Source organism: Thunnus maccoyii, chromosome 24 (assembly GCF_910596095.1).
Source record: "Thunnus maccoyii chromosome 24, fThuMac1.1, whole genome shotgun sequence".
In the NCBI taxonomy this organism is placed as follows: Eukaryota; Metazoa; Chordata; class Actinopteri; order Scombriformes; family Scombridae; genus Thunnus; species Thunnus maccoyii.
Genome location: NC_056556.1, coordinates 8,430,102 through 8,443,561, shown reverse-complemented (window position 1 = coordinate 8,443,561; position 13,460 = coordinate 8,430,102). Strand labels below are relative to the sequence as shown.

The following is a 13,460-nucleotide window of genomic DNA, read 5'->3' as shown; positions in this document are numbered from 1 at the left end:
TTGAAGAGGTTTGTCAACAGCATGTTGACTGATGACTTCTGTGTGACATCAGACATGACCGTCATGTTCTTGAAATCTAATGAAAGTCTGCTTTCATCCAGGCCATCAAAGATGAACAAAACTTTACAGACAGCGAGCTTCTCTGCTGTGACCTTCTGTAATGTTGGATGGAAAACATGGATCAGCATGAGAAGACTGTACTGCTCATCTTTGATCAAGTTCAGCTCCCTGAATGAAAACAGAATCACCAGACTGACATCTTGGTTTTCCAAGCCCTCTGCCCAGTCCAGAGTGAACTTCTGCACTGAGAAGGTTTTTCCAACACCAGCGACGCCGCTCGTCATAACGACTCTGATGTGTTCCTTTTTGTCAGGTGAGGATTCAACAGGTGAGCTTTTGTGTTCCTCTTCGGCTGTAAAGACTTTAAAAATGTCGTGACACTTGATTGGAGTGTCATGGAGGATCTTCATCTTGGAAGCTGTCTCAAACTGCCTCACCTCATGTTGGGTATTAACCTCTTCACTCTGTCCCTCTGTGATGTAGAGCTCAGTGTAGATGCTGTTGAGGAGGGTTTCACTTCCTGCTTCATCAGTTCCTTCAGTCACATGTTCACATCTCCTCCTCAGACTGATCTTATGTTCAAGTAAAACCTCCTGGAGAGCAACATTCACTAAAACAGAGAAAACATGTGAGACTAAACAAAGACAATCTGACAATTATTCATTATTATCAACACAAAAACAATCAGTCTTACTTTGTACAGTGATGGTCTGAGTGTCTGTCTGCAGTCCAGGTCTTGTTCTGGATATTTTTCCACACTGAGGACAGGAGAAGTCTCCTGATGAAGCAGACTGGTCCCAGTATGAGTTGATGCACTGTCTGCAGAACCAGTGTCCACAGCTGGTAGAGACTGGATCCTTCAGGACGTCCTCCTGACACAAAGAACAGCAGGACAGTTGCTCCTCCACAGAAACACCACTCCTCTTCTTCTTCTTCTCTCTGTAAAGACATTTCTTTATCACTAATATGCTTCATTGATTGTTGTTGAAAAATATTAAGATTTGGCAAACACTGTCTAAAAGCTCAGACAGTCACAGAGAATAGTAAAAGTGTAGCTTCTTCTCTGACAATAATTATTCATTTTATTCAAACTCTCCTGTTTTCATAAATACATATTTAAGTCTTGTAAACTGACTTAAAGAGATTCATTTGTCTCTCTGCTGAAAACCGAGAAAATCTTTAAAAACAATCTTATCTAGCTGTCTTACTAAACATTTAGTGATCTGCTTGTAGTTTGCTGTTAACACAAACTCGACACTTCCTGCAGCTGCTTCACTGTAAAAGCCTTCCATTAAAGAGAGCTGATTATGTCCTTTACTGCTTTACAGTCCCTTTGGGCAGCTTATCTTGGGTTAGTTAGGTTTGAACTGAGGTTAGAAGTGGTCTAAAACTTGTGGTAGACCAGCAGTCTAAGACACACAGCATGTAACAGTGTGTGACATGCATTAGTAAGGTCCACTTACTGATGATTCAGAGCTTTCAACTGCAAGCTCCAAAAGATTAGTAAGTGGACCTTTGAGCTTAATTTTCTTCACCATATTTTATGTAAGCTGTTAGCTGAAGAGAAAACTCAAACACACATTATCAAGGTGAGCAAAGCATTTCTACAAATAACCTTTTCACCACATGTTGCACTATTATGATATGCATTCAATAGGACATCTGGTAGCTTACAACAGCAGACCTGAGGTATATTTTGAGTAAAGAAGGGGATTAGAAAAATAATGAAATATAAATCATCTATATATCTCCCATTTTAATTAACTTAGAATAGGGATTATGATTATAAATAAAATCTAACTCACAAACTAACTAACTACTTTTTTCACCAAAACATCCAAAAAAGAGATGGCTGTCTCTAGTTTGTATCCCAGTATACCTCACAAGGACAGCCTGGAAGCTCTGAGTTATTTTTTGAATCTCAGAACTGAATTGGATCCCTCCATGGAGTTTTTGTTATCTTTAACCAGGGAAGTATTGACAAAGAATTATTTTAAGTTTCAGGACCAATATTATCTCCAACATCAGGGCTCAGCTATGGGCTCACTGGTGGCTCCGTATTATGCAAGTCTGATTAAGGGGAAATTTAAGTTAGATTTTATTCATAATCATAATCCCCATTCTAAATTAATTAAAATTGGAGAATATATAGATGATTAATTTTTCATTTGGAGTGGTAGTGCTAATGACTTGAAAGAATTCCATGCATACATGAACTCAAGGAAGGAATCTATTAACTTAACATTGTGTTTTGATGTTGGATGTATCTCTTTTTTGGATGTTTTGGTGAAAAAAGTGGGAACCTCTATACACACAGGAGTATATAAAAAGAAAACCGAGAAGTTTACCTTACAGTCAATTATTGGGGATTAGACGCATCTGTAAATCAGAGGATTCATTTGAGTCAAATGCTAAAGTCTTATGTGATAATTTTAAGTGTGTAGGGGTTATGGAGAGACGTTATTGGATTAGTATCTTAAGAGGGTACGCCTAGTTCAGCGATCAGAGCTACTTAAACCAAGGGAAGGATCTCTTCTCGGGGCTTGGCACTAGTGTCTACATTCAGTTCTATCTCTAAGTCACTCCAAAAAGTAGTGAGTGAACATTAGCATATTTTGGAGAGTGACCCCCATATTGCGAGTGCATTTCAAATTCCATCCATACTTTTATAGAGGTCCTCCAACTTACGCGACCTCTTGGTGAAGTCTGATTTACCTGAGAGTTACATGCACTTTTTGTCTCAGATTCCCAGTGCTAACTTTCCTTGTCATAATTGTGTACACTGTTATGCTATGATTCAGGGTAATCATTTAACCTGAAATCTGGTGTGGAGATTAAGGTTAAAGGCAGGATTACATGCAATACCAAATATGTTGTTTATTTGTTAAAATGTCCATGAAATTTATATTACGTTGGTAAAACAAAACGAGAGTTCAAAACTAGGATCTGTGAGCATAAGTGTTCCATCCACAATCATGACGATATATCATCTGTGGCTAGGCATTTTAACAGCCATAACCATAGTTTGTCAGACTTACATTACATGAGCATTGAAACTGTGAATATGCCATGGAGAGGTGGCAGAGACAGAATCCTTCTACAGAGGGAGACATACTGGATACACTCCCCGAATATCCTCATTCTCGAGGGGTTGAATGAACAGATTTCATTTTCCTGTTTTCTAGTGAAGAATCTGCTACATGATTGAGGTGTTTGCATTTCAGTTTATTTTATTTTACTTTATTCATTTTATTTGTTTGATTCACTTAATTTTTTAATTATTGTTTATGTATTCATTATTATTATCATTATTATTAGTATTAGTAGTAGTAGTAGTAGTATTTTTATTTGTTTCTCATGAACTGAACAGAATTTGGTTTTGTTTTGGTTTATTTGAGTTCTACGAGATGTCATAACTATGCTCTTAGAAATTGTGAATATGCCAAGGAGAGATGGCTACAGGGACAGAGTTCTTCTGTAGAAGGAGACATATCAGACACACTCTCTAAATGCCTTGACTCTCAATGGACTGAATAGGAGATTTCATTTTCCTTTTATGAACTTAAGATATTTTCCTTGTATGATCTGTATATAATTCTCTATGATGTGCCACATGAATGAGATTTGATTTTTATTTGATTATTTACTTGTCTTTTTATTTGTCTTTTTACAAACTGGACATAAGTCATTTTTGCTTTTTTGTTTATTTTGTTTATTATGTTATGACTCATATGTGTAGCTCCCTCTGTTTGGATGAACCTGTTGTGTCAGTTGTGGACGTCTATAATAAGCTCACCTGTTGTGGATTGTGTTGATTGCCAGCATACACGCTGATGAAGGGCACCTGTAATTCAAATTTAAAATCAGTTGACTAGGTGTGCTGTCCTAATCCCCGTCTTTATTCAATGTCAATATTCTAAGGATTTAGCACCCGGCTTTTTGATTGTGAGTTGAGTGCGTTGAATTACATACTTTGAGTAAAAACGTGAGAAAATGAATCACACATTTGAAACACATCCTTTCAGTGACAGTGACTTCAACGTTGGGGCAAAGATGTATGAATATCTTTTTGAAATGTAAATTCTGACATGGAGGGTTGCTACAGAAATACTATCTGTAGTTTCTGCATTATGAATAGAAATATTGTAGCGGAGCAGTTTGTCTTCATCCTCACTGAATCATCTTCCATCAGGTCAGTTTACAGCAGAAACAGTCTCTTACTTTGTGTCTGAGGGTCCAGGTTCATTATTGAAGTTCATAGGAGGATTGATGGACCGGTCACTATGTAGTAGGCAGTGCTACACAAGTGGATCATTAATGCAGCAATACATTTAGCCATTAGTAAATAAGTTTACAGCAGAAACAGTCTCTTACTTTGTGTCTGAGGGTCCAGGTTCATTGCTGAAGTGCGGAGGACGACCCATGGACCGGTCACTCTTCATAGACAGACAGTCCGATGCTGGAGACTCTGCTCTCTGTCTGTGGTCTGTCTGACGTCTGTAACACCACCAAGATGTTGTTATTCATATCATGTGAATCCTTGATAAATTCTCTGATGACAAAGCCATTGAAGGAGCTCTAAATACACAAACTGCTGCTCCTGCAGATAATAAGCCACAGATTAGATCACAGCTTTTCTAAATGACTGACAGCTGTCACAGATACTAACTCAAAGTCAAAAGCTCTGCAATTTAGCATCACAAAAGTCTTTAGATGTCACCTACCAAATTTGAAGTCGCTCTGGTTGATTCTCTAGGAGGAATTCGTTAAAATTGCACAGTAAACTCAAAATGGCTGACTTCCTGTTGGACTTAGGATATGACTCCGAGAGGCTTTTTTTTCAGTCTGGAGATGTTACATCTTCCTACCAAATTTCTTACATCTACATCAGATTTAAAGGTGGAGGCTTTGACTTTGAAATTTTCTAGGGGGTGCCCTTGAGCCATTTTGCCACGCCCAAGCCCAAGATCCTTATTAGATATCAAGTTTTGCCACTTCTGATGCATGCGCAAACTATCCTGAGTTTTTGAGCAGCCCTAGCAGCTCATAAATGCTAAAAGTAATTAAGGGTTGCTATAGAGCTGACCTGCCACACCTAAGCCCAACTGCGATATCAAATTGAAATATTTACTAGTTCGAACATGGATCCAAAGTTTCTTGACTTTTTCTGCATCGGAAAGGCCGAAAACCTGTGTTTGTAAACTGAAAATTGATGCAAGAAATTCAAAATGGCTGACTTCCTGCCGGGTGGAAAAAAAAACGTAATTATGTCCCGAATGATGAGGACAATGATCCCACCGAATTTCATGAACATCAAAGCAACTTTATTCCAACATGGCTCTGTGTTTGAGGGCGCTATGGAGTAGGCGGTGCTACACAAGTGGATCATTAATGCAGCAATACATTTAGCCATTAGTCAATCACTTTACAGCAGAAACAGTCTCTTACTTTGTGTCTGAGGGTCCAGGTTCATTACTGAAGTGCGGAGGATGACCCATGGACCGGTCACTCTTCATAGACAGACAGTCCGATGCTAGAGACTCTGCTCTCTGTCTGTGGTCTGTCTGACGTCTGTAACACCACCAAGATGTTTTTATTCATATCATGTGAATCCTTGATAAATTCTCTGATGACAAAGCCATTGAAGGAGCTCTAAATACACAAACTGCTGCTCCTGCAGATAATAAGTTGCAGATTAGATCACGTTTTTTTTTCTAAATGACTGACAGCTGTTACACAGGGCCGTGCAGAGACCTTAAGAGGGGCAGGTGCTCAAAGTTAAAAAGGGGCAGATGGAACAAGACTTTTAAACACCATACACTGACATAACTTACAGCATAACATGTTGAATTATAGCAACCCTTATTCAAACAGAATATAACATGGAATCTTACAACAAATCGCATCATATTATATCATTGTCCCCCACTTGATGATATCGGAGGGGGACTATGGTTCTCTCTCCATTGTGTTCGTGTGTCTTCTGTTAGAAGTAACATGTTCTTTTAGTTAACAAACAGACTTAATTTTAGAATCAATTTTAAGTCACAGCAGTCTTATTCAGCAGCGCAAAAATCACACTCAGCTGTCTCATCTCAACTATCAAATAGCATCTCAAATGTTCCTGACTGTGTAACCCCAACATGAAAATGATATTTGAAATTATTGGCTGTCATTATAACAGCAATAACAGATGCCAAGATGACTACACACGTAGCAGTCCAAACATTCACTTATCTGTGCACATCTCTCACAAAAAAGTTCACATAATTTCAAAACAAAAACAAAGGCAGAAACATTCATAAATTGAATGTGATGGCACATTAAACTGTACACCAAACAGAGCTCTCTGGCAGTGTCTTTATTTATCTCTTCTTTTTAATAACCTCTATCACTTCTTACAGCCATATGAACTGTAGCTGTTATGCAGATCAGCCATGGCACTAAAAAAAATGTGATACATTTGTACCTCATAATCATCACTTCATAGTATGTTGAGTACCACCAGTGTGACCTAAGGCACACATGTTTTACCTGATGGGGTACATAGTACAGTTACTGTTGCGGGGGTTGCTGGGGAGGTTGCTGCTGTTATAGGGTGCTTTTCATTACGCTAACATGTCGCTTCCCTCACTTCTGTCTCTTCATGAAGACGGAGGAGTTTAATTCATCAAACGGGACATCTTCACGCTAGTGTCATTTTGAGGAAACATCACCTCAACTGTCAAATATGTAGAAGTCAGCTCTAAATATGTGCAACTTATTTAGTAACAGTTTAAACTTTAAAGTTTGAAACCGAAAATCCATTCATACAATTAATTTATACTTTACACTGTTACTTAATAATTTATACATATTGATAGCTGGAAGGAAAACACCTGATAACTGCTCCAATTTGTGTAACTCGATTACAGATCTATAGTAGCATCTGGCTGTCACAGAATAAGACACAAATAGACAATTTAAACCCATTAATTACTGAACGAACAGAAACGACATAAAGGAACAATAAAAACAGCTGTAGCCTGCAGAATGTCTAAATAAAACATTGCTTATTTAGTTTGTGAAAATCTGACGTGATGATTTTATACGCACTGAAACGGAGAAGAAGAAAGGAGAAGCCTTTTGGCTTATGGAGAAAAGAAAACAAAGTCACAAGAGTGTTTTTTGTGATCGATTCATGATTCAGTAATTTTCATTTTATGAATAAATATGATGAGCTGCTGTCGGTGCTTTCAACAGGTAGTTTTGCTGATCTGCTGTATTACTACAACAGCCCGACTGTTAACTATCCCGTCAGATCAGCTGACGAATCAATAAACACATTATATATATCGTAATGAAAAGCCCCCATACTTTCCCCCCTCAAGCAGCACACTGTGGTTAACTGGCGGCTAATTGAACAGGCTGTACAACAAACGTGCATGCTCACTTCACTTCGTCTTGTAAATACACCAAACAACGTGCACATAACACCACTGCAAACTCCACTTACCAGCAGCTGAAGTTCTCCCTTTTTAGAGTGAAACAAAAATTCTAAATCATTGTTATTTCTCCCGCTGAGCGTCTGTTTGCAGCGTCCCTGGTTGCCGCAGCAACTCAGTTACTACTGTTAGGGCACATCACGGTTGACCTCAGGTGATAGGTCATCATGTGACTGACAGCAGCGGTCATGACGGTCATTTTATTTATCGCTAAATTATTATTAATTATTAAATGTTCTTCTTGAAGGGCCACGCAAGCCTTCACAAAAATGATTAATTAATTAAATAAATAAAAATAAAAATAAATATGCCTTGACAAAAGGGCACTATGTACATCAAGGGGCAAAGGGGCATCGCATCAGCGATGACTGATGAATGATTTTTGAGTACCTTGAGCCAAAGACCCCAGGAACAGCACCGGGCTTTGAAGCCAATTTGACATAATGGCCAAACCATGTAATTGCAACTTCCGGGTCTGTCATGTGATGCCCATTGGCGCAAAAAGCTTTTTTCCTACACACAATCTTGGGAAAAGGCTAAACCGGAAGTAGCCAGCTAAGCCGACAGAAGTCTCTGGTGCACATGCTTTATGGGCCTCACAGATGCGGAAGATCCGAGTAATTTTATAACTGGAAGTCGAACTTTTTTGGCTTCATGCATGGATGTACAAAGAGAACTGGATACAGCGCCGGTGGCGGGGCCCTATGAAAGTTGTGGTGAATGAAGCCACAAAAGCTTGACTTCTGAGTATAAAAGTATTGTGCTTTGGAGACCACTGGCAACGCCCAAGCCAAATCACTATAAACAATATAATTTCCCCTCACTTCTGATGCACGTACAAAGTTTTGTGAGTTTTCAAGCACCTTTAGCTCCTCAAAAATGTGATTCATTGCAGAGAAGAAGAAGAATTGTTTCAGATACAATAGGCCTTCTCACCACTCTGACCTAATAATCTCTACAAAAACAACAGGTTCTTCACACTTTCAGTGCCAGGGCCCTAATGAGTCATATAAATGAGTTGGTAGCAGCTCTCTTACTTTGTGTTTGACGGTCCAGGTTCATTACTGAAGGTTGGAGGATGATCGTTGTACCGGTCACTCTTCATAGACAGAACGTTGGATACTGGAGGCTCTGCTCTGCCCTCCTCTTCCTCCACACGAGCACTCATCTTGTGGACTACAATCAGTCTGAGAGGTAAACCAGATTCAAGAGAAACAAGTCTGTTCAAGAGTCACAGCGACGAGAGAGAAAACACTCAAAAAAGTTAGTATCTCCCTGTTTTATTTCCTCTTTATACCCACAGAAGGTCATTCTAACTGTTCTCCCTTCTACAGTCATCACTGATGAAAGTGATTGAGACTTTCATGGTAAAATAAGTATGTTTTATTAACACTCACCCTGCGTCGGACGTCAGTTTTTATCCATCTGCTCTGCTCCATTGAACACTTTCAGTTCCAGTGCTGCCACCCACAAGAAATCACATGAGCCTGTGTAACGGGGGACTATATTAGCCTCACAGTTTATAACGCCCCCGTTAAGTTTCCTTTATATCGCTGATAATAGTGACAGCCTACAGTCTCTGCGTTGTGTTGTGATGATGATGGTGGACTAACGGCTGACAGTTAGTGACATCAGTTGACTCCAACGAAGACACGTTTATTGCTTACAAGCACTTCAGGATCTGGGGGATACAAGCCCGGTCTCAGTAAAACTATTCAACATAAATAAAATCATAATCAAAGGAAACTTACAATACTAATCAATTATTTCTGTGATGAAGCTTAATAACCATTAAATAACAAATTACAGGGCGAACGGTCTAACCTTGACCAGGATCAAAAACTCACTATATTACAGATTACGCAAACACACTATTGATACAGATTAATCAGTTCACATAGATAATCACTCCGAAAGTCAATATAATTATAATTAGTAATAAAGTCTATCTCAGGTCAGCGATACATTATTATTTACAGGTTTCCATTTAATAGTCACACACTCACCTGAGGGATACAAGCCCGGTCTGACTTGTTCCCCCGGTGATGGGCTTTATAGCTGCATCGTTACCTTGGATACTATGTATTAAATACTAAGTATTAAATATTAAATATAAGATAACAGCATAAAATAATGAAAATAACACAAATGTGTACACCTTACAACTTTTAAATAAAGGTAAAATTACTGACAAAATTATATTCTATATTAAAAGATTTTGCTGTCAGACATAGTGACCATTTAAAGCACAACTAATGTATTTAATGTAACATGCAAGAGGCATATGTTACACCTGTCAACGTGTGTGTATGTCATAAACATGTTTATGAGGATCTCTTTTGGCTTAAACAGGTTAAATTAAAATAGGTTTTGGTCAAAATGTTAGTACTTTAGTTAATACTTTATAATACAGTTTTAGGGTGTAACTTCCCGTCATTACCATGTAATTTCCTGGAACTTACAGCGTTACAAAACTTTTTTTCTTTTGAATTTGCCTACATTTGTTAGTCTAGGACAGGTCTTCACACTGATTTGCTGAGTTCAGTCTCATGCTCAAAGTAACATCAATAGTAAATGCTAAATAATTATCAAGTGTGTTGTAAGGTTAAGCCTAAGCCTATCTTTAATATGTGGAAATTATTTCTAGTGTTTCTACATCTTCTTATTCTGTTAAACAGGCTCGTTTACATTTCATTTGGTTGAATATGACTTTTTGCTGTCCCCAAAACAGATGTTTTACTTGGCAGGTACTTGGTATCAACGTTTCATCTCATATCATAGAAGTACTTCATTCATGGTTCTCCTCTTTCACATGAACGCGCTCGTAGCTGGAAAACCCAGAGTTGACTGAGCTGGTTGATACCAGCTTCATTGTACTGGTTATCTGGACGTCCAATGTTAGACCCAATGTAGCCTGCTGATTAAAAGATATCCTGGGTATGTTGAACTCACTGATGCCAACTTAGCAATTTTGTTGCTAGATTTAGCAACTTTTCAAACTACCGTGGCAACTTCTTTTTCAAAAAGCACCTAGCAACAAAATTAGCTACTTTTAAAATTTATATGAAACCTTTAAGCAACTTTTGAAAAGTGACTCACACACTAGAATGCACACATTTTCTGTCTAATTGACAGAAAAATGTTTTTCTCTGTCACACACTCAGTCACAACATATGGTCTGTCTGCCTGGCTGCAAAAGTGCATAGAGGGCTTTTAATTTGAAACGACAGATACAGGAAGTGGCGACACATTGTGACACCGAGGAGAGTGTCTCTCCCCTCTCTGTCCATCGATCAGGCAGCGTCCTGTGTGCGATAAGTAAACGGGTAAATAAAAGACAAGTTATTGCTAAGAAGCTTTCTCTTCTTGTTCCTACAGTTGGATGTTTGAGCTTCACTGTGCAGAATGATTTATGTGCAGAGTTTGACACTAGAAGGCTGTTTTCACATTCATCTGCTGGAAGTGGAAAGTTTCTCTGAGTCCATTGAAAATCTTTGAAGAGGCGGGCCTATGAGCATAATTTGTGACATCACAAATACTTTGGAGCCAATCCTGGTCCAATATACAGTTTATACAAGTGTGATGTGGAAACTTGAAGCCTCCAGTGCACAAACACTGAAAACTGACTTAACAGTGAAGTAGGAGACATCTTCTGTGAAGTAGTTAAACTTTTAAAATGAAATATATTTACATATTCATAGAGTGGAATTTTTAATGAGGGAGAAGGAGTAGATGCCATTTTAAGGACTTTAACATGATAATTATACTTTTTTGTGGAAAAACCAAACCAGACTCACAATGTTGTTCCAAGCAGCGTATTTTTATAAGTCTAAACATGTCTGGAGGGGGTCTTTAAGAGTTGGTCGCAGAGGTGACATGATGTAGATGCGTCTGTGTTGTCAGATTAGATGTTTAGAGAATAAACAACACACGTTTGTGCTGTCAAGAGAAGTAAGTCACGGTCTTTTCTATCCCAGCAACTCCTATATGATCATAAAAAATGTGTTGTGTTTATATTACTTTTACAAATAAAATATGTGATAATAAACCATCACATCTAAACTAACAAATTTCCAATCATATTTTTCGTCACGTCCCTTCTTTTAGAGATTTTCTTAGACACCCAGGCAGATGTAGGACATGCTTGAAGGACTACATCTCCCAGCTGGCCTGGAGGAGTATATTGCAGAGTCAAAAGACCATTTGTGCTGCTAGATTCTGACCAGAAGGTTACTTGAAAAGGGGGAGAAGCTTCAACTGCATATGCCAGACTATCTTAAAACAACTAAAACATTTCATCATAAGCACTGCACACCCACACAGGTGTTCAGTTTCTACTTGATTAGACCTGCTCAGGTTGAATGTGGACGGAGGTGTGCTGGCAATTATGTGAGGTCTCAAAACTTAAACGGCAGAGTAAGAGAGATATAAATCAAGCTCAATCTGTACATTATTTATGTTTACTGTTTGTTTGCTGTTAATTTTATTGGTTATTCTTTTTTTTTGGCAGTGAAAAGAAAGACTTTATCACATAACATTTTCTCCTGATGGCAACTTTTTACAACATATTCAGAACTCTTTCATAGAAAAAATATGTTTACAAACTTAATCTACAATTACACAGCAAAGACATCAGTTTAAATGTTAAAGCACTTGATCACCAGAAAAGGCCACAAATAGAAATGTTTCACTCATTTGGTTCTTTTGTTAGCAGGACTTATTCGTTATTCTTAATTGTTTTTTCATGGACTTTAATACATATTTATTTTTAACTTATATGCATTATTGTGGTCTAATTGTTAACTTCCTGTTTTGTATTGTTTATATGGTTCGTGCTGTACACTCACTCATTCATTCGTGAATAAAATTTTGTTTGTTTATAACCATCAGCGTCCATCATTTGACTGAACAGGTCTGATGAATCAATGGCAGTCTACGTATTGATCATTGAAAGGGGAGATCTGGTGTTATTGTTATGTTGAGTCATGACTTATTACTATTTCAAACACTGTGTTTATTCTATTCAAAGCATGACATTATATTACAGCAAGTGTCGCACTGTGATTGGATTGCTGGCTGCTTTCACTTCTCTTTCATCCACCAAAGTGTCTGGTGCATCTCAGTGACCTGCACTTTACTGGATCTTGTACGGTTAATAATTTCCAACAAATAAAAACTCAAAGTTAATGTTTTTTCTCACCCTCCGCAACTAGGTTGCTTTCTATACTATGATGTGACAAATGGACTGCATTTAGAAGAAATTATTATGGCTTAATAATTCAGAGCAAAAAACAGCAAAAACTTCCTGTTCTTTCAGGGAGGGCTACGTGAGAAATACAACCCCAGAAACACCACACAGACAAGTTATCTCCCCCATTTTTTCACAACACTGTCAAGTCTTTTTTTCCTCCATTTTACCTGCGTAACTACATACAAATTTGTGTTTTCAACTCTGAGAACTTCGAAAACACGAGTGACCTACGCTCAACACTGTACCTGAACGCCTCCTGTGTAAACGTGGAAACTGCTGAGTCTCTATCATGGTTTGATGTCATTTATGGTCGCTCTAGCTTCTCTGTCCTCTCCTCTGCTCTATGTGTCGGTGTTTGTGTTTAGCTTAGTTTGTAACGTGTACTTCAATGTATTAAATTCCTGTAAACTTAACTACTGGCTGAAACAGCCCCTCCTCTCAACCAGCAGCAGAGGGAGGAGGAGGAGGAGGACAGGATGAAGATACTGACTGATGTCTGTGTTCTTCATTCTTTTTAAACTTCACGCAGTATTTTAATGTCAGGAATATTATTTATTTTATTGACATTTTTTAAATTTCTTTCAAGTGAGATATTATTGAATTTATATAGTGACTGTGCTGACTGTTCTGAATTTATTCTTTCTTTAATAATTCAAAAATCCCCC

At 38.1% G+C, this 13,460-nt stretch overlaps 1 protein-coding gene across 10 annotated transcripts in view; it reads right to left on the bottom strand.

The window, feature by feature from the left end:
* Positions 1–13,460, bottom strand: part of LOC121891797 (NACHT, LRR and PYD domains-containing protein 12-like) — a 118,432-nt gene that overhangs the window by 102,733 nt on the left and 2,239 nt on the right. For 6 of the 10 annotated variants that reach the window (XM_042404375.1, XM_042404382.1, XM_042404373.1 and 3 more), the window contains exons 2-4: positions 8,942–9,225; positions 8,582–8,731; positions 5,509–5,631 (exon numbers count right to left, since the gene is read on the bottom strand). In XM_042404375.1, coding sequence (XP_042260309.1) covers positions 5,509–5,631; positions 8,582–8,712 — 254 coding nt within the window. In that variant the 5' untranslated portion in view covers positions 8,713–8,731; positions 8,942–9,225. Of the gene's footprint in view, positions 1–754; positions 1,000–4,434; positions 4,558–5,508; positions 5,632–8,581; positions 8,732–8,941; positions 9,226–13,460 lie in introns of all 10 variants that reach the window. The other 4 variants (XM_042404380.1, XM_042404383.1, XM_042404374.1 and 1 more) reach the window with 4 other exon arrangements.